This window comes from Festucalex cinctus, chromosome 21, assembly GCF_051991245.1.
Source record: "Festucalex cinctus isolate MCC-2025b chromosome 21, RoL_Fcin_1.0, whole genome shotgun sequence".
Lineage (NCBI taxonomy): Eukaryota > Metazoa > Chordata > Actinopteri > Syngnathiformes > Syngnathidae > Festucalex > Festucalex cinctus.
Genome location: NC_135431.1, coordinates 9,971,654 through 9,994,073, shown reverse-complemented (window position 1 = coordinate 9,994,073; position 22,420 = coordinate 9,971,654). Strand labels below are relative to the sequence as shown.

Genomic DNA, 22,420 nt, shown 5'->3' with positions numbered 1-22,420 from the left:
TGTCAGCGTTGAAGCGCGGAGAATAATGCTGCCTGGAGGAGTTGCGTCATTGTAGCCTTTTGCTAATGTCATGTTCTATCGACAGCAAAAAGTTGAGACAGAATCAATAGCGGCGCATGCAAAGTCATTTATCCAAACGCGACGAATCACAAATCAATTCCAAACAACCGCCCGACAATTTGATTCACCGAAGCTTAAAGAGAAGTTTGGAACGTGGAGCCCCTCACTCACCCATGGGCGTCCCCACTCCGTAAGCTTTGGAGTCGATGAGGCCTCCGATCTGCGTGAGGTTGCAGTTGCGCTGGGTGACAAACTCGATGGTGGTGGACTCCATCAGGAAGGCGTACTCGGAGGTGAGGGCGCGCTGGATGCCCTCCTCCACGTTTTTCACCATCACCGACTGCCTCCTGCTGTTCATGAACTCCCACATCTTGTCATAGGTGGAGATCTTCGTCTTCTGCCGTGACAGATTGAGAGGAAAATTAGGGTATCACTTGTGTTGTTACGTGGCGGAAAAATGTTTTTGACTGCAACATAATTAATGATAATAACATAATTACATTCCTTATCCAGTTGCCTGGTCTAACTTTAACCTTCACATGAGGTAATTCCTGTTCTCACAAGTGTAGATTAAAAAGAAAATACTCAGTAATCAATCATTTTTAGACTTTTTTTTCCCCCCTGAATATTAATAATACATCCCTAAGTGTTAACTTGACTGTCTACATGTATTGCTGCACTTTTGTGTTCAAATATCCCTTTTTAAAGGTTTATAGTGCAGCCAAATTGATACTATTCTTAGCTTGTCTATGACATTTTACTTTACATGTTAGCATTAAGCTAGCAGACTTAAAGACACATTTATTTGGTTAGTTTTAATACATGTGCAATTCTCAAGTTTTATGAATGTAAACTTGAACTGACAGTGGCATTGAACAGATTGAAGCTTCTTTTTGGAAGATTTGCCAAACTGATGCTTGTACGCTAAAATTTTACCTGCACAATATTTAAAACATATATCATGATGCAACTTCAATTATTTTGTTGTTGGAAAATTCATTTAAAATCTAAAAAAAAAAAAAATTGTCTAAACAAAAATCTAACATAATGCTCTTAAAATACCAGAGGTCCTAAATTCCCAAATAACTTCCTGTGAAAAATATGATTATTATAGTTTGGGATTTTTCATTATAGTTATTTTAATTTCATTTGGACTTTTGTTATTAATTCAGCTACACGGTAGTTTTAATTGGATTTTAGAGCACGTTTGTTAGTTTTCACTTATTTGTAAATGATTTGTTTTAGTTAAGTTGAAAAAATAGTTTTAGTATTAGTTTTTGTTTATTTTATTATATCCAATACGGAACATTTCAACATGAGTGCAAAATAAAAAAAAAAAAAGTCACTAATTATTGTGTATTACAGAAAATTAAAATACCCAAATTTTTCCTTCTTCTGTACAGCTGTACAGAAATACCTAAATAAACATTTATTTTTTAATCCCAAAACTCCATGTAAGAAATTAATTGAAAAAGACAAAACAAAGGACATTTTGAGTTAGTTTTATAAACGTAAAATATAGTTTCAATTAGTTGTTTTTAAAACGCATTCTTGTATTTTTTTGTAACTTTTTTTTTTTTTAAACGAACGTTTTTTTCCCCCCCAGTTTTAGTTACCGTAAAATCACCACTCGTATCTAATACACAATTAGCATTTTTTTTCCACTCTGAACTTGTGTATAAAACACTCCCCCGATTTGCGGATATTTTCATTATGAGAGTAAATAATTTGACTAAATAAAGGTTCAAAACATACTGACAACGTGTAAATGGTTTTCAATTCTGGTTAAAAACTATGCTCACGTTTTTCAAAATATTTTTAAAATCCTGTTTACCAAATCATTTCGTCATTGTGAGAAGCTATTTTTTAATTTCTTTAGTTGCTTTTAAATCTCTTTAACTCTGTAACTGCTTTTAAATGTTATACTTTTAATTACAGTAGGCTATGTGAAGCATTTTGAGTTACGTTGTGTATGAAATGTGCCATAAATCAGTAATTCTATTTATATTTTTTATAATGTTATTTATTTTATACTGGTAAACACTGAAACAATGTGAACAATTTTCATTCCCTATTAATGTCTAAAACCCCCCACTTGATTTGGGGGTCTTATTTTTTTTTCCCCAAAAAATATGAGTGTTACTCACGCAATTTTACAGTATTTTGTTAGTTTTTGTTATTTAGAATGACCTTGCTGAAAACGTGTTGCTGAAGGTTTCACTGTTGTTGGCTTAGCTGTGAGGTTTGATTATGAGCAGTATATTTGATGGATAGCCTACAATGATTCCCTCGAGACACCTTGAAATAAAAACAGCAAAATGAAACAGAAGTGGGGTTTTTTTTCTACCTTGAAAAAGGTCATGGTGGCGCCGTCCTCGACCACGCCGTATAGGATTTTGGTCTGCTTGGCGAGGTCGTCGGCGGAGTCGATGGGCGACTCCATCCTCTCCACGGTGAGGAAGGCGGCCAGGTTGGCCGTGTAGGAGGAAATGATGATGAGGGTGAAGAACCACCAGATGCCTCCCACTATTCGCGTCGACAGCGCCTTGGGCATGAGCTCTGAGCCTGAGGTGAGGGAGGCGGCGGCGGTTAAGCTGCGAAATATATTCATCCCCGCAGCCACTCATCTGGCATTCACTCTTCGAGCTCTATTTGCACCACGTAACAACACACAACAAGATAACGCCGCTTGCTCTAAAAACAGTCAAACAGTCAAGAACTCTCTTGAGGTTGTTTTTTTTCTCCCCTCTTCCCTTCTTTCTATTCAGAAGGCGGAAGCGCCGCTCGCTTCAAGATGAAATCACTTGGAAAAAAAAAAGCTCTCAGAAAAGATAATTGTTGGATTTCAAACACGCTTACCGCAACCCCCCCCAATAGCTGACACAAGTGAGTGCTTTGAATAATGCAGGGGGGAAAAAAATAGAACATGTCCCGCAGACAGGTTGTTTTCATGCGTCGGGTGCGTTCAGCAGCAGAGTGTGGAGAAGTGACGGGCTGTTTGGGCCAGAGAGTCATGTACCCAAGGTAACCTCACGTCCTGACTCCACACCCCACTGGTCTCTAGGCGCTGATGGGCCAAGCACAGACAGAGAGAGGACATTGGCCATCATAGAATTAACACCCCAATACTTTTTTTTTTCTTTTTTTAGGGGGGAGAAAGCCAGATGTCTATTTCTCTGTCGCCGCAGGCTTGGATAGAAAAAAAAAAGCCCAACCCTGAGAGACAGTGGGATATCGAGAGCTCCACAGGCTGAGGCAACTACCTTGCTGCATGAGAGCCCCGACTCCAAACCAGAAACTATTGAGCAGCGTAAAATTGTTTTCCACTACATCCGAGTCCGGGTTGCACGGGTGCGGGTTGTACCACTCGTAGGGGCTAAACCTGCAAAGTAGAGCACAGAAAAGCACGTCAGAGGAAAAAAAAGCATAACAGGTTCACTGCTATAGTCACACTATCAGTATAGGAAATAAATCATAATAATAGAAGGATAAAGTCTTATTTTTACGAGGAAAAAAAAAGTCTGAATTTTACGAGGATTAAGTCATCATTTTTTACGAGAAAAAGTCCAAACGTTATGAGAATAAAGTCAAAACTTAACGAGAGCCGCGTGACTTTACGAGGGAAAGAAATAGAGGCGGCGTTACAAGCGCATAAAAGAAAGACATCAGATAAACACGGTTAAGAATATAGTTAAGTGACACCTTTAAGTTGAAATAAATGCTAGCTCAGTGGTTCGTAACCTGCGTTCGATCGAATCCCAGAGGTTTGGTAAGTCAGTCTTAGGTGTTCGTCAGAGGTCAATACGCACAACCCGACTTAATTGGTCTCTCTGTGCTGCAGGAAATTTGGTAATGCAACACTGGGCAGCTACATTATGACTTTTCTTGCAAAATTGTGCATGAATGCTCAGAATACAAATACCTTTTTTCTTGTAAAAATCTATTTTCATTCATAATATTAAGCCTTTAACAACTTTTAGGAGTATAAAAAAAGACTCTTGCATAAGATCATTCCATAATGTTTTTTTTCCCTCATAAAATCACAACTCCAATCTGATTATGTTGCAGTCTCGTAACATTTTTCAAATCAAATCAAACTTCATCTATATTGCACTTTTCATACATAAAAACACAACTCAAAGCACTGTGCAATTAAATCATCCAAAGTACAAAAACACGCCGGTACTCAACAAACGCACAAGCTGAAGAACTATGGTTAAAAAGGACGGGGCACAGAGAAACCATGTGAGGAAAAACACCCAAGGGGAGCTCATCCACATCGAGAGATATGACATCCCCCGGAACAAACAACAGACAACAGAATAAAAAACTAAAGTTAGGTTCAAAAGACAACAATAAAAGGAGCTAAAAGCTAAAGGACAGTAAGATAAATGGCAATAGGCCTAAATACTTCAGTGTGGAACTGGTACTCCTTTATAATTAATATACATTGTAGTGTAATAAATAAGGAGCTCGAGTTGTGTGCGTGTGCATTGGCCTCAGGGTCAGAACTTGCGGCGAGACCAAATCATTCAGGCTTTCACCGACATCAACTTATTGGCATTCTCAAATGCCTTCACTTTATTGTGAGAACGGATCAATAAAGTGGAATAACACTGTCACTGGTGATAATGTCCCAGTGCGTGATGATCTTAGGAGATCGTTTGGATTCCCTGACTCAGGAGCTGTTGTCTTCTCGACAGCAAGTCCACTGGCGATTACTCACACACGCACAGGCACAATTTTAGCTGGGCCTTCTGCAGGGCTGCTTTGGCTGAGTGTCGGTGTCTTCAGGTCAGCCGTAGACATCTCTTGTTAATTAGCTTCAGTGAAAGTGGCGTGGCATTAGTGTGAGGTGAATGGGTGAGGGTTAATCATCAAGGAGCTGATAGAGTTTGTGCTGAAGTGCTTGATACATGGCTTAGGCAAGGTTGAAGAGCCCTTCAGGTGTTCCTCAAACAGAAAATGTAGCAAAGCAAGCGACAATTTCACCTGACAGCAGTGATATATTTTATTGTGTGAATGCTGAAAGAAAATTATTTTTTACTGTAATTATTATTGTGGGAATGCTGAAGCATATAACTTATCATCATTACCAGGTGTCTGATACTGCTCGGTGGCAAAGTTGGTAAAGTGCATTGTCTAGTAACCAGAAGGTCACAATTTCATAATTTATCTCTCAATTTACTTCATAAGCATTCCCCATGCATTCAAATCTTAGCGTTCAGCTATTAGCATTCAGCTTTCAGCATTCCCACGCAATTTCTACAGAAATTGCACTTAGTCTAGTTTTAACTATTTATTCAGTCATTTTTTTGTCATTCAACTACTTCTGCAGGTCTCAAACGATTTAAACCATTCAGACTTCAACATGTTTCAAAAATTCACGCTTCGTGGGCTATTATTTTTCTCATTCCTAAATTACACCGTTTTCCCACAATTTTAAAATTTTCACTTCACTTCACTGCCATTCAAAATTCAAATTATTCAGCTCATTCAACTTATAATCTTCAACACCTCCTCAACTTTCACATTGCAAAAATTCCACATTTTCACACTAAATATTGCATATTTTTCACCAACAAAATTTCTTAGGTTAGGCGTGAGAGTTAGGGTTGATATCGTTCCTATTAGAAATTCAGTTGGTTCCTATTCATAATTCAAACGTTCACCCCTTTCAATTCCCCTTGATATTCAATCTAATATATTTCATCAATGCAAAATGTTTCCATGTTCCACATAATTGTAAGTTTGACCCACAAATTCACCATTCATATCCAACGACGCATTCAACAATTCCTTCACATTCAACATGTTCAGGTCATTCAGTTCACCTTGGGAATGACTTTCAACATTTCCACATACCAAAAGCTCCACCCTTTTCACTCACATATTGCACATATTCAACAATATCATTTCATCTAATTCCATATAAATAAATTCAATATGATCCCACGTGTCTATATTTTTTCATTCAGCATTCACACACAATTTCTACAGAAATCGCTTCATCTAGTTATTATATTTATTAAGTTTATATATATATATATATATAAGTGACCTAACTAAAAACTATCACTTCTAGAGACGGCTAAAATATGACTGTGTAAATGTGATAAGCATTTCCGTCCAAAAGACCAAGACTAAAACTAAAATGGCTGCCAAAAACAACACATTCTCCATTAAAATTGGCTAAAAACTCACCGACTTGCTGTTTTTATGGTTAGTTCAAAGCGCTGTTGAATATAAATGTAGTACTTTGGCACCATCTTGTGGTATTTTGGTACCATGGGACTATGGTGAATAAGGGAAGGAGCATCATTTAGACTGGCCATCACTCTGTCAAATAGAAACATAGTGCTTTGCTGCCATCTTGCAGTAGGCTATTTAGAAGCAATTATATACCTCTTTTTTTTTTTTACTCGCAAATTTTTGATGTTCGATTCCTAACACTCCAACATACTGGCATTTTGTACTGTTTACTGTTCAACTCTTGTATTTGGGCCAGTGGTCTTCAAAAAAGCTTGCTGTGACAAGATTGCTCCTCAGTTCCACAATTTCCTTCACGTTCCCCTTCAAAAGCATCTTTTCGGAAATGGCCGCCACGCCACGCTATCATTTTTCCTGTCAACGCCATCACGGCTGCTGATTTGCTCGAATGTCAATGAGCGCCGTCTCCTTGGAGACGCAGTTAAGTGGAACTACAAAATGGCCTCCTGGCGTTATACCACACGTACTCTATGTACGTTTTGCGCGTTCGTCTTGTGCTAGAATCAGCTAAATTGAATGCAAAGTCAGTTCTTTAGGGGTTGTTTACGTTGTTATAATGCAGAAAATGCAGCTGTGCAGCCGGCGGCTTCGTGTAGGTGAACATGCGAACGCGAGCAGCTACGCTTTGAGCTTGTATACAAAGTGGTGGGTGTAAATCTGTGCAACATGCGCTTGATTGGATTGGGTTTGTCCCAGCTCTCTCAGCGCTTGTGTTTATTCTGCGAGTGTCGGGCTCCTCTGTATGACCTTTGCCTGAAGCCAGTCCATATTCCTGCAGGCTGTGTTCGGCACGCCGTTCGCTCGGAAAGACGCGGACGAGGTACATGCGGACATTAGGTCACCTCCTCGTACCGAGCACATGTCAAATTGCGCGCAGAATGCTAAAAGGATTCTCTCTCACGCCTCCGCGGTTCCGCTTCCACAATAACACAACAGCACTACTTTTAACTGTCCCCTGGATTCAATTACTCCGCCTGGCTTTATAGATCTGTTGACTCGCACTCAGGCCAAGCGAGGACTTAATGTTCACGGTGTTAAATCGCCACTCAGTGGACTTCAAAGCCGCACTAGTTGCAACTAAAGATGCCATTTAAATCATCCGCTCTCCTGGGCGGGATGACATTTTCTACCTTGAAAGGGACTTATGATGTGAGAAAATATCATTTGTTGCTGTTAATAAAGAGAGAAATACGTTCAAGCACAGACAGCTCTGGAAGGATCCGCTGGGAAAAGTGTGTTTGTCTCTCGCTTCAGATGGGATAACGCATTCAGGCAAGGAAAGAAAAAAAAAATGCGCGTGTGTGTTTGTGTGTGTGGGAAGTGCTTCAAAGATGTGAATCCCCAGCAGGAGACTGAAGTGTTCTGTGTTTTATTGTGCAAGACCACAATTTCATGAACTCCAAACAGTTTATTTGCAAAGAACGGCGGAGGACTGGGGCCGCACAGAAAAGGAAATGTGAGAATAAAGTCCTAATATTACTAGGGAAAAAGTCGTAAATTTTGCCAGACTAAAGACAGAATGTTACAAAGAAAAAAAGTCCAAAGTTCATCCGAAGAAATGTGTGAATAAGAAACAAGCTGTAAGGTTGCTAGCGTAATGTCAATCATGTATGTGAATACCATTGGTGTCTTTACAAGGAATAAGTCTTAAGGTTACTACCCGTGTAACGTTGGAAATTTCAAAAAAGTAATGTTTACTAAAGTCCTAATATTACCCAGAAAAACATTCATATGGGTACTAAAGTTAAGTCATAATACAGTCAAACCTCGGTTTTCAAACATAATCCGTTCCAGAAGGCTGTTCTAAAAGCGATTTGTTCGAAATCCGAAACAATTTTTCCCATTATAATTAATGTAAACAATTTTAATCCGTTCCAAGTCTAAAAAAACTTTTTCCAAGATTTTTTTTTTCCACTATTTTACACCATAAACTGCACTGTATACTGTTTACCATAAATATAAAAGGGTAGAAATAGACACTGTTTTATTTAGATATCCTATCTAAAATGATGAAAAAAACAAAACAAAATGCAAACATTTCTTTTTTAAATTCAATAGTTCTGCGCACTACTTTCCTCTTTTCTTCACCAGCTTTACCACTTGCACTTGCTTTCTTTGGACCCATGATTAGGGGGCTAATACACAATGTAAAACTGAAAAAAAGATTTGCATAAATAACAATGAACAGGTCTGCTCTAAACGAACTTTGAAAACGAATGTGCTACATTCGAGTTAGCTCAGCTCCCGCGTGAGTCTCGTTCAAGTACGCTCGGCTTTTCTCAGTTTGGTTGAGAGCCGAATTTTTGGATGAGTTCTGAAAAATTAGCAAATTTTCTGGTTGAAAACCAATTTGGTTGAGAACAGAAGCGTTCGAAAACCGAGGTTTGAATGTATTACAAAAAGTCTTTAGATTACAATAGTAGTCATAATATTGCAAAGAGAAAGCTGCAATGTTCCGTTCTTTAACGCAAAATATTATTCTGATTTATTTGTTATTTGATCGATTCATTGCCCTGAGAGGAGGAAAAAAAATATTCATGAGGTTATTAGTCTAAAGTCATTATATTGCAAAGAAAGAAGTTGTGCTGTTACTTGAGATAAATAGTCAAAAGGTTACCCGTTTAAAATCAAAATGTTACGAGATGAAAGTTGTAAAGTTACAGGAAAATGTCATGCTGGAAAAATAAAAAATAAAAAGTCTTTTTTTTTTTTTAATATAAGATTGAAATGTTACCAGAATCTAGTTGCATTGCATCAAAAAAGTCAAACTTCATCCTCAAAAGTCCATATCAACAGTTGTATATTTTTGTTTATATTCTTAAACATTTTATTCTTGCATATTTTTTTTTTGAGTAGCTACATTTTTATTTTTTGTAAAATTCAGACTGTTTTTCTCTCGTCACATTCTGTTCTTCCCGCAGCTTTTTTTTTTCCTCTGCCAGAAATCACACCTTTATTCTTGTTGCATGTTTTATCTTTTTTCTCAGTGAGGCCCAACGCTCGTTCCTGGCAAAGGATGAAAGAAAAGTGTGTTTCTTTGGTGGGTTTGGGATATAACTATGAAAGAACATGACTTAACCTTCCATTTTGTGAGCATTTTGCAACTCCAAATATTGTACAAACAAGGGCTCCATTTAATATTTTTTACCGCTGTGGATTGCAATTAAAATCATGATGCATACACAATGAGATCAAAGCAAGTGCATGAGCTGAATAGCAATATAATCGCATGCTCGTCACTTACCGGCAGTCGCGGTTGCTAAAAACGAAAACCAAATTTGCATATTCTGAACTAACTTAGGTGACAGTTGCCGCCTCTCGTGTGATCATTTTGCCGGTAACATTTTCTAAAATGTGCGTCAAACCCCGACCGGGGGTTAACGTGCATTTCTCGGAAAGGTCATGCATTTGGGTGGGGGTTGGTGGTTGGGATGGGGGATTTGTTTTTACAGAAATAACTTTGTTTTTCTGTACAATGTCAGCAATTTATTTTTGCTTCTTTCCAAGCGCTGATGAAGTAGTTTGCCTTGTTTTCACCCATTTACTGCAGTGAGATCAGAGTCATCAGTTATTCGTCTTGATTTTTACCTTCAAAGCTTCTCTGGCTCACCATTAAAATTATGCTTACACCGGGAGTTCTTACGTCTGCCGTCTGATGCTTTTGGCACAAGGTACTTATTTGTTTGCGTGTTTAGCGGGATTACACAAAATGTACATTGACTTTTTTTTTTTTGACAGAAATTGCGGCAGTAGTAGATAAAAAGAAGGCAGAAACCTGCAAATTTGGTTTTGATCCAAAGTGAACTTTACCACCACCTACAGGACTGGAGTGGAACTGTATAAGTCGCAATTTAGAATTCCTTGAATTTATGAATGATTATTATTCTATTAACATAGAATAACATTTCACTGCGTCAAAATGAGTATTTTTACATTGTAGTTTTTGCTTTGTGGTGTGTTGAGGAATTGGTGTGATCTGAAACAATTCCACCAAACATTTCCAGGTCTAAGCGGATTGAGGTGAGAGGGAGGGAAACGTGTCATGTTACCTGGCTATGACAAACAGCACACAACTGACACCCAAGCAAGCCAGCAGAATATACATCCAGATATCAGGCGAGAGGGGGTTTAGGAAGGAGAAGACCCCCGGGTTGGTGCCGTTGGGCTTGCGGTACAGGATACTTATCCCCAGCGTCATGAAGGGCTTGGAGAAGTCAATGACCTTCTCCCGCACGTAGGTGATGGCCAGGGGAGCGACCGCCAAGTCGACTTTCTGCAGCGACACCATAAGAGCAAAAGCGGATGAGGACGGTTCGGTGAAGAAAAAAACCCCCAAAAAACAGCAGAGCAGACAAATCAAATTAGCATTTGATTTCTGTCGACAGCCGGCGGGGTCAACGTGTACGGGCGGAAGAACCGGGACGGAAGAGGGAAAATAATCAAGGTCCTTAGTTCAGTTAGATTACCGGCGCTTCTATTTATTTTTAATGGAAATTACATCTTGAGGTTTATGTTTGAACTTTCCTAAACGGTGTCGCAGGTGAGTCAGAAAGGCAACAATCTTGGGATTAGATTTACCCGGCAGGAAGGTGAGAGGCTTCTACAGGGCAAAGAGATTAAAAAGAAAAAAGAAAAAAAAAAAGGGGTAATTACGCAAAGTCAGTCTTGATTGTGCATTTCACGTTTTCATCTAAATTTTGGTTGAAGAGTTTTAAGTAAATTAAAAAAAAATGATTTGCAAGTAGAATGACTTGATTCGGTTTTATATGACAAATTAACAAATTAAATAAATACGATATATTTAAAGCAAAACCAATTTTCATCTTCAATAGTGTTTATTTTTTGTTTTTTTTGTTACATCCCTATCACTAGACCAGGGGTGTCAAACTCAATTTAATTCGAGGACTACTTTCATCCAAATTGGATCTCAAGTGGGCCGGACCAGTCTGTTCATGGCCTAATAAGCTATAAATAACAACACGGAAAAATATTTCCTGTGTTTTTTTTTTTTTAGGGATGGGCGAGTACCGATACCAGCCTTTTTTCAAGTACTCGAGTACTCATGACGCCAACGAGTACAAGTGACCGATGGCAGACGGGGAAGACGTGAAGTGAGTCCTCCTTGCCTGTAACTGGCGCTAGCTTGCAGCAGTTTTTCACCAAAACTTCACCGGTCTGACTTCAAAATTGTGAATCTTAAACTAAAAGAGCATTTTTGTGTTTTATTTGGAGCGTTAAGAATATTGAAGAGTGACTGTGCTGTTTTTTTTGTCAAAATTAAAGGAAATCTATTTGTTTAAAAATACCTTTTAGTGATTTTTTTTTATTTGTCAAAATGTACTACTGGTATCGGCAGTTGGTATCGGTATCGGTGAGTACTGAGGGTCTGAGTATCGGTATCGGTATGAAAAAAAGTGGTATCGAACATCCCTATTTTTTTTTGTACATTCTGTACATATTCCCATTTATTAAATCTTACCGCATAGTAATCTGACATTTCTGAACAAAAATGAGTGCAAAATTTTTGCATCCAATCCTGAGGAACAACCAAATTTCAGAATGTCATTTAAGTGGTTGTCATTTCACCCTCTAATGGACAAAATTAGCAACAACAGTTCATTTTAGTGAAAATCTGCAGTTGTGTTCTGTCATCACGGGCCAGATTGGACCCGCTGACGGGCTGGTTCTGGCCCGCGCACCATATGTTTCACACTGCATGCACTAGACAACCTCAGGGCATTAATAAACGGTAATTATACGGTACAACCATCACCTATTGTTTCTTGTATTTGTTTAGTACCATCTCATGCGTAGTAAGCAACAAGACACTCACATGGTCCATGAGTTCGCGCACCATGCCGTTCCACTGGCCCGTGCTCTCATCCAGGGCGCCGTACTTGCCATCTTCAACCAGCCGGATTTCGTACTGGAAGCCCAAGATTCCGGAAAGCTCCCTCAGCAGGTCGATGCAATAACCCTCGAAGCGGTCGTTCCCGTACAGGGGTTTGTCCGACTTTTTAAACATCACATACGGCTCCTCCTGTCCAGAGCGGGAATGTGAAAGAAAAGGTCAGCTTGGTAAAATTTCCGATGGCTCTCATTGTTATTTATAGCCGGCTTAGTCTACCAGTATGGTGGATACGCGCAGAGATTTGTTAGCCAGCGAGTCGGTGATGTTGGACGTCTTGCTTTTGTGAGTCTCAGACATATTCAGACCGCTCGGAGGATCCCATGTCCCAATCTGGGGAGACAGCTCAGTATCACACTTGTCTCGTCCGGTAAAATGGAATGCTACAAAATGTTTGGACAATGTTACGTGTTTGTGGGAAAATTCTCTAACTGGAAAACAACACATTCTAAAAAGGTCACTTTCCACTGCACAGTCATGGTCCGACTTTAGAAGAGTCCTGAAAACTACAGTATATTATTGAATGCAGTAGCACGAGACTCACTTTAAAAAAAAAAAAAAAAAAAAAAAAAAAAAAAAAAAAGCAACAGCAGTGGCATTTATTTTTCCTCATTTCTAGCCGTGTATCCCCAAAAAGTTACAATTGAATCTACTTGACCATTGAGTGACCACCATTGCTTTATTAAGTTCCGTATGCTTGGAAATAGGGCTGGGCAATTAATCAAAATGTAATCGTGATTTTCGATTCTGGCTTCTAGCTATTACTCAATCAAAATTTTTAACTATAATGACATTATTTCCACAGTTAACTCGCAATTAATGGTAAATTAATTGCTTATTCTATATTTGTTTTAAATGTACAGTCAAATATTTTTAAGATTTTCATACTCTTGTTAATTAACATCAAAGTTGACAAATATGATTACCTCATTCAAACAGTAATTTAGAGTAATTTATATAAAAAAAATGTATATTTAAAAAAACATACTCGATTTGTTTTGAGCTAGGTTTTCTGCCACTAGGTGTTACTAGGGTTTTATGATGGACATTGGTGACAGCAACAACATTTCCTTTTTCCTCTCAAATTAACTGTAAAATGGAGGAACTTGTGGACGCATTTTGTTCATTGTAAATTATAATTTATCCCCAGTCTCCACAATTATATATAAAATGTATTCTTCTGGACATATTTTAGTTAACTAAAAAAACAAAAAACAATTTTGTTCACAAAATAAAATAAAAACTAAAATGCTTTTTAGAAAACGAAAACTAACTGAAATTACATTTCATGTTTACAAAACTAACTAAGACTATAATTATAGGAAAAATGTACTTCGTTTTAGTCTTTGGTGTGATTTTTAATAGATTCATTTTTATATCAACCGGAATAATGACGTCGTATGTCACACAGAAGCGACATCATCTAGCAACAGCCAATAGAAAAGCACCTTCAGATGACGTTGCTCCCATGTTTTTGTAAATAAGTATACATTAAATAAAAAAATTAAAAAAAAACTAATGCTAATACTGAAACTAACTAAAACTGAACTGAAACTAAGCATTTATTAAGGAACTAAAACTAATAAAAACTAACAGAACCACCTTAAAATGACAAATTCCAAAACTATAATAACCCTACTGCCATATAACAAATAATTTGGTTTATATACTGTCGCATTTTTCTAAATATGCAAAAGCACAAATAAATTATTTGTACAATTTTTAGGACTAAACACAATTTCTCTTAACATTATGTGGCCCTTGCGTCCTTCTGATTTTCTGTATGTGGCCGTCAATTGAAAAAGTTTGGAACACCCATGCCTTAGACGTTCAAATTCCACACAGCAGAAGGTTAAACGATAGCGACGCACCTTTTCCAAGCCTTCCTCCTTCAGGCTGATGACATCCAGGTCAAAATCCGTCCTAAGTCCGTTCGTCTTGTTGAAGAGAACGCGGCCGGTCAGGCCATCCCAGTGAGCCTATAAACATAATGTTGATAATGATAATGAAAATCGTCAGCCTCTGAGCGCAGCCGCTCGCTCCATCAAGCTGAAGCGCCGTCTTTCCCCACAATATCAATCTAACCTCTAACCACCTCATTTTATTTCCGAATCATGCACTGCGCCGCGCTCTCTCCTCCTCGCTGTCTGCCGCAGTAATTTAGCGCTAGACGGCCAAGCTGCTAAAAGGGAGAAAACAGCGACGAGTTCATCATGCGCACTTGCTGCAAGTTTCACTTTGAAGCAACGGAGCCTTTAGTAGTAGTCAGCCGGTATTACTAACGGCACACTGATGATCATGAAAATTACCTGCAATGATAACATCCCCGGAATGAAAGAGCGGCGAGAACAAAGCGAGCAATCTGCTGACCCGCACTAGAATGAAGACGCTTTGATATCGACACGGACGCAGATACGCGCTAAAGAAAGAAAGGGTATAATGGCGATGTTTAAGTTGTATTCAGCGGTTGTTTGAGGCAGAAAACGAGGGTCTACAAAATCGGTGATTCCGCACGGTAGCCCGCGCTCATCAAAGCAACACGGCTCAGCAGCTCCCAGGTCAAAGGCGGACGACGCGCGACGGTACCTCTTTGATGAGACCGATGAAGCGGCCGCCGAAGCGCCACGGCTTGTGGCGGTTGCACTGCAGGGAGCTGACGGTGATCTGCTGCGACTGCTGGACCGCCACCGCCACCACGTGCACGGCGTCGTACATCAGGGCCGCGTCCGTCTGTCAGAAAGAACGTCGTGAAACGAGTTTGCATCGGGGATGAGCCTGCCAGTGCCCCTCCAAACCAGTAGATGGCAATGTGATCATTTACAAAGGCATTTTTAGGGAATCATGATTTTAATTGTGAGCCTCAAAGATAAAATTCAATTGGTGCCATGACCCGGATAGAAGTCATACCAACCAAATATACTGTTTCATTGCAAAATAAAATGATTAGGGATGTTTGATACCACTTTTTTAAAGACCGATACCAGTTTCAGCATTCACTCTGAGTACTCACCAATAGTTTTGATACCTCTGTCATACTTTTCACATATAAAATGAGACAAAAATTGCAAACAAAGACCGTTCTTTCTGAAGCATATGATGAGTCTCTGGTGTGTCAAATTGCACTACTACAGCGCCAACTACTGCAGTGGAGGATTTATTCAATGTCAGATTTGGTTGCTTTAAGTATCGGTGGCTGGGATCGACAGCCTCCAACCATGAGTACCGATATACTGACACATTATTAAAGAAATAAGTACAATTAGTTACATTTTAAAAAGTCAATTATAAGTAGTTTCATATATATATATTCTGAAATGTAAACACGCATCGTATTTGGAGGGGTTGAGGGGTGGTAACCAGCTTTTATTGTGTCGGTATGACTGTGTTGCTGCCGGCTGTACCTGTTCTTTCTCTGTTGTGTGGGGCAGCAGGCCCCTCAACCCTAAGGGTGTGTGCTTAATTTAATACTAGCAGCCTTTGAGGCAAAAAAATTCCGTGTCTCACAAATTCTGCTGAGCAAAGAACAGGAAAAAGAAAAAAAAAAACAATTATTTTGTTAAAATCTTTATTTTTTTGTTTGTTTTGTAATGAATCACATATTAGTTTAGCGTGATGCTATTTAGCTGCAAATTGGATTTCAATAACAAAACATCACCACTGCATTCTATGCTTTTGTAGAATCATTGTGTGAGAGAACACAGTTTAAAAAAAAAAAAAAGAAAAAAAAAGTCATCTCAGTGTCTGATCATTTCAGTCTAATTTCCAAAAGACTGTTTGCGGCAATGGAAAAGCTGCAGCAAGGGAGAGTCTCTGGCCTGTCGCCGTGGAAACTAATGACTCCTGATGGGTGTTCCCGTCCCCCAGAGAGATGGCAATTCAAACCAGGCAACCAGTCCAGACGGGAACTCTGGGCGGTACGCTCATGCAAAGTACAGTAGGGTAAATTACAAACCGGGAGAACACATTCAAAAGCACTATTGATTATCATCTACAATACAGCCTCAAACTATCATATTCAACCACAAACAGAAAATGAACAATTTATCCTAGCCTCATATTATAGCAAATAAATACATACTTTCACACATGTCCTGTCATCCAGATATTGGCTTCTCCAACAAAGACATGCAACTGGGCTTCTAACTCGTCACTCAATATAATTGCACGTATTGATTCAACACTTCTATTACGGGACTGGGGATCCATTCAAAAATAGCACGGTACAAATGATGTAATTGTAGCACTTTCACGACATATTCCTTCATATGTCATCGGCAATTTTCCATTCGCGGGTCTTTGTCCAACCTCCCGTTTCAATAAAGCCGTTATTTGATTGACAGAGCCCCGTTTAAGCCACACAAGTGCTGAAAGATGTGGCTCATTAAAGTAAATGCCTCAGAGGGAACAAAAGGCAGCAATGTGTTCATCAGTCTTACTGCTCCCCAGCGTCTCTTACTCCATTGTTAATTATTTAAATCATCTCTGCTCGCCGCTGCACGCCACCAGCCGGATGTTGGCATATTTTAAGAGCGTACGTATTTGTCATATTTCAGCTATCTTTCCCACACTTGATGGTCTTTGGAGAAGGGCAATTCCTCGATGCATTGGCTTGTGATGGGAACAAGAGGCTGGTGGCACCGAGTGAAAGAGGGACAGATCAAGGGAGCAAACATGTGAAAATGATGGCTTACATCTCTGGCAGATTGCCTTCCATTTCAAAACAATCCAAGTGTGATCTGGATATTTGTTTCAGCGCCAAGCGTGGCTGCCGAGGGCTGTTTTAAGTGCTTTAAGTGAAAGCAATCTCCAACCAACAGGGACACTCGGGCGCTCAGGGGAAAAGGTTTCAAACAAGATGGCAGCCTCTTGTGCTGGCTCACATATGAACTCAAATCAGACAATCAGCAAACATGTTACAACAACTCCACCAGACTGACTTTCTTGTCTCGCGCGTCGCAAAAATGTTGGAAGTCTTTACATTGTATTGAATTATTTTATAAAGTTCAATATTACAGAGTGCTATCTTTCTTATTAAAAACACATGAACAACATTTTTGTCTTTGGCAAGGCTGGAAGATAATTTGCATTTCCATTCAATTCAATAGGGAAACACGATTTTACAGTGACGAGTGTTTTGAGTTACGAGCTTTGGTAAGGGAACAAATCAAACTTGTATCTCAAACAAGGTGATTATAGTTTTTGAAAACTAAAGAAATAACTACAACTAAAATCTATTTTACGTTAACGAAATAAAACAGGACAAATGAGAGTACTTAAAAAAAAAAAACTAAAATTAAGTATAGTCATTTTTCTAACATACTTAAATGTATTTATTTTGGTCGAACAGGTGTTTGGGAATTGTAATTTAATTTTTTACACAATTCATCTTTTCAATGTTACACTCCACAAATATTAAATATAAAACTAATACTAAAACTAATACAAATAAACCTTAAAAATAACATTTAAAAAAAAATAAACCAAACAGCTTTCACCCATTTGTTCTTAAAAACGTATAAATACGTTTTTTTTAATGTTTGAAGTGTCCCAAAGACGTTTTAATGCTAGAGCCTACAGAATGCTTTGATGCAGCCTCTCAACTGCAAAGAATGGTTGCAGAAATGGTCGTTATTACATAAACAGCCATCAGGTGGCAGCAGAGCAAACGAGGTCAATCAGGGGCATGTTGAAAAGCAGCTCAGTTACTCACAATTCTAGATTTGTGAAAATTGATTTAACTTAGCTATATTCTAATGCTAATTGCTGCAATACGGAAACAGATAGAAATAGACTTTTTTTTTCCTGACAAAAGACGAGACTTAAATCGTTCTTTTGATAGATTTCATATTTTTAGAACACAATATTTTGTGGGCCTTGTAAAATCAGTCAAAATCCAGTAAAACAGCCGGGAGTGAACGGGATTGCTTCTGTGAAAATGGCTGGGACCGAATGAGTTAAAAATGTATTAAAGCTAACTAAATTTTTTAAAAACAAAAATCAAAAATGAAATAAAAACTAACTCAACAAACCCGACATTATTCTATTGGATCTCCAGACTCCACTGTAGTGCTGTTTTTGGAGTCATTCCTTTAGTGCCATTTCTTTAAATTGGACTTTGAATTCTGCCTAGCAACAATCACTCAGGCGAATGTGTGACATGACCGTTGGAGTGCAATTCCGTTGATCCATGTCACTGCATCGACTAGATGGTTACAGTTTTATTCCAGTTGTCACGTTTCGTGAATCCAGAATAATTTTGTTGAGTTAGGGAGGTTTAAAGTATATTTTAAACAAGCGCATCAGTAAGACACAGTACTACTATAGTTTTGCAGTACTTAACTCGTTCACTGGCAATGACAACTACAGATGTCAAAATCCAAGCAAACAGCCAGTGTTAATTTTGAAAAAAAAAAAGAAAATTTAAAATTAAAATTATAATAATAAAAAAATAGTTTTAGTTATAGTCTTCTGACTAAATTTAATTAAAGCCTTAGTCATAACTCAATCACCTGATTGTATTTTAGTTTTAATCCAATTTTAGTCAACAAAAATAAAGACCAATTTTAGTCGACTAAAATTGACTTTTGGAGGCCTAGACCCAGTATGTGATCTCAGTAAGACCAAGACCGATCCCAAGAACGTCAACGCCCGTGTTGTAGGGTAACCCGAATCCGTTCTATGCACGATGGTAGCACTTAGCAATGAAATTGTTGTCATCGTTGTTATTCATAACAATAATGATTAATAACTATGAATGAAAACAATGAATAACTAAAACTAAATTCAAATTTCTTGACAAAATTTGCACTGGCTGTTTGCTTGGATTTTTGACGTCTATAGTCGTCATTGGCAGTGAATGAGTTAAGTTGTTGATGCCCCATCATTTTTTATATAAAAACACCAACTTGTATGTGAGAAGGAAAACACATCGTCGCTACATAAGAGGTGTGAATACCACATGCACACGCATATACTCGGTGGCAAAACCCAAGTCCCCGGAGACAAGCCTCATTTACCCAAGGTGCATTCGGCTTCCTCATTTGGAACAGGAGGAGTGAAAACGGCGCCATGTGTAACATTTACACAAATATATTCATTCCTGCTGTATCAGTATTCACGCCATCCATCCACCTGTGCATAATTCCATAATTCCTCTGATAATGTAGCACTCTGAAAAATGACATTCCTATTTTTCATTTCACTTGCATGCACACAAATGTACACAAACACGCTGCTGGTCCGTGATGGACGGGAAGTGCAGCTGCAGTGGTTTCTACATATCATATACATCTGATTAGCCTTAACGAGATTAAGCCTGACCTGTTATTCACCATGCATCAGTGCTCTGCAGCTGCCAGGCACATAGCAACAACGCACACACGCGCGCACGCGCACGCAAACGACAACCATCAGCATCACAAGTCCGCCACCGACAAGGAAGCTGGCTGTTTTCTCGGCGCCGCAGCCGCTCGCGCTCCACAGACGGCCCCGTGGGACTTGATGATTTACTAGACGAGTGGGCTAATTATTCATTTCATTAGCAAGTTCATATGCATGTGCGTCGCTCCGCTAAGCACTGGATGCGGGCATTTAATTCACAAACAGCGCTGTCGCTTTTTTTCCAAACGTATGACTTACAAGCGGCGTTTGTCAAGCGGAGTTTTCTGCGCGAAAAAGTGCAAATGATTAATGCGAGAAAGTGTTAAGCAAGCTTTGGACTCGCGTTTGCGGTGTTTACATGCTGGGAGACGTCTGCACACAATTACAATTTGGCAAGAGTATTGACTCCTGCGGAGGAGCTAATCAGACTCCTGCACATGTGCGAAAGAGACTCCTTTGCAAATCTCGTGACTGAATTAGCAGCAGATTAAAATGCGCAAAATATAATACATTATTACTTGTATTATTGCTATTAACATTTTATACTGTGTTTCGGCTCATTTAAGATGCGGTAATTCAGATACGCTGGCTTGTTTTTCACTTTATCTTAAGCTAAAATTGATTCTAATTCAGAATACTAAGCTAAAATGCTAAGGTAGCTGCTCGACCGTTGATTCCCAACCTGCACAAATTTTACACTGGTAAAAATCTTCACATACCATCAAAATATCACAAAAAAAAAGGAAATACATACCTTGTGCCATAAAGGAGAAGAGCAACTAATTACTCTGCCTGCTTATACGTTGCTGGCATATATAGTTGAACAATATTCTGTAGGAAATAAATATTGCTCAGGCAAATTGCGTGAACGTAAACAAAGCTAATTTGTAAAACAAAGTCAACAAGCCTAATGAGTTTGTAAAAGTAACAGTTCCATATAATTTAAATTACTTGTAATAAGTTGTTCATTTTTAACTTATCAATTTATTTATTATTAATTTATTGTGTAGTGCTATTTGAGCTACGTTTGATTCCGCTAAATTGAGGCTGTTTGTGTTCAAAAGGAACATTCTCGTCTTACAGTTATTTCTAATACAACTTCTAAATATAATTATCTTACATTCTATCACGTTAGAACTAAGTTGGGCCTCTGCTATGGTAACCTAAACAAACATGATTTTCTATCCATATGCTAATGTAGGTTTATTTAAGCTTTGCTCAGATAATAAATTACAAACATTTGTAAGATCAGCAAAGCTAAGCTAACTGTTGGCTAAAAGTTTGTCAAACATTACAAAAAGTTTTCACTTGTCTTAAAGTTCTGTTTACTAACTTTCTAATTGCTTGCTTTTTTTCCAGTTCTGTTCTCGAAGTCCTGATAAGAAAATAAACTAACATCAGCAATGATAAGCTAACGGTTGTACTTTGTTGAGTGGTGTGTAAAAGGAACATTCTATACAGTTTGCTGTTGTGATAACATTATTTTAATCCACAACCTCATAACATTTTCATACATGGTTATGTTGTAATTAAGCTAGGCTAATTTGAGCCCTCTAAAATAAGATAATAAACAATGGTCCGCAAAGCTAAGCTAACCATTAGCTAATAGTTTGTCAAGTGTGTAAAAAAGGACATTCTATAAAGTTTGTATACATTATTTCTAACAGTCTCATTTATTATTATTATTATTTTTTTTATCGATTGTTCTGTTCAAAGCTAAATTGGGCTCAGATTAGCTTTGCTAACATAAGGCAATAAACTAGGATCAGCGACGCTAAGATTTAGATTAGCAAAGCTAACTACTGGCCGGTAATTTGTCAAGCTGTGTTTAAAAAGAACATTCTATAGGCTGTATTTGTGTTAACATTATTCCGAACACCCAGTCTCATTGTTTGTTGTTTTTTGGCTGGGCTCCATTATCGACGTAGCCATTGAGCCGTCGAGTGTCGTACTGTGTGACTCACATTTGCCCATAAAAGTGAGTTGCTGCATTGCAAGCTGTGCAAAGCAGTGATAGAATGCGTCGAAAAAGCTGAAATGTGAGAAGGAGAAGTGATTTATAAGGCGTATTGTGGCTGTTTCAGGTTTCTAAGCGGGCACTTGTCAGATGATTTAGGTGAGTAATGCAGCATCATGCAGTTCCATCTCGCCCCTCTTTTCTTTCTCTCTGTCAATATCGTCTTTTATCCTCTTTATTTTCCCTTTAACATTCTCCCATCCATCCGTCTCGCTAACGCTTTTCATTACATTATCAAAGCGAGGGGCGTTGCCATTATCGCCACTGACATTTTGTCTTCTCTTGTGGTTATTGTCTCTCACTATCTTCATGTTGCAATTCTACATTCTGCATTCAAAGCAGCACAGCAGCCTTTTTATTTATTTATGCGTGTGTGTGTGTTTTTTTTTTTGGTCACATACAAATAAAACTTTTGCCATGGAGGAGCCGTGGGTAATAGATCGACTGATGGTGCTGAATTTATGTGAGAGCACATTCACGCTTCCACTCGAGACGTAAGCACACTTGAAAGTGTTTAAGTGAGTTTTTGGTCGAAATAGATGCTCACGTGGGGATAGAGGGAAGAAAATGTGATTATTTTGCCAACATACATACACAAGTTGCCTCTTGACACTAAACTTTACATGTATTTTGTTTTTTATTGATTTCTACTCTGTAACCTTGTGCCGTTTCTCTTTCCCTGCCAGCAAAAACAAACATATTCAGAGAAGGGATTTGCAACTAACCCCCACCAAAAAAAAGCTCAAATTTAAACGCCCCCTGTAAGTTTTCCAAAACATTATGCA

The 22,420-nt window shown here is 38.5% G+C and overlaps 1 protein-coding gene across 2 annotated transcripts in view; it reads right to left on the bottom strand.

Moving 5' to 3' along the window:
- The window catches only part of LOC144010084 (glutamate receptor ionotropic, kainate 2-like), a 98,134-nt gene that overhangs the window by 18,772 nt on the left and 56,942 nt on the right, over positions 1 to 22,420 (bottom strand). For both annotated transcript variants that reach the window (XM_077510188.1, XM_077510189.1), the window contains exons 7-14: positions 14,825 to 14,968; positions 14,110 to 14,217; positions 12,458 to 12,571; positions 12,164 to 12,370; positions 10,380 to 10,603; positions 3,324 to 3,442; positions 2,408 to 2,625; positions 232 to 457 (exon numbers count right to left, since the gene is read on the bottom strand). In XM_077510188.1, the coding sequence (XP_077366314.1) occupies positions 232 to 457; positions 2,408 to 2,625; positions 3,324 to 3,442; positions 10,380 to 10,603; positions 12,164 to 12,370; positions 12,458 to 12,571; positions 14,110 to 14,217; positions 14,825 to 14,968 (1,360 nt within the window). The remainder of the gene's footprint in view (positions 1 to 231; positions 458 to 2,407; positions 2,626 to 3,323; positions 3,443 to 10,379; positions 10,604 to 12,163; positions 12,371 to 12,457; positions 12,572 to 14,109; positions 14,218 to 14,824; positions 14,969 to 22,420) is intronic.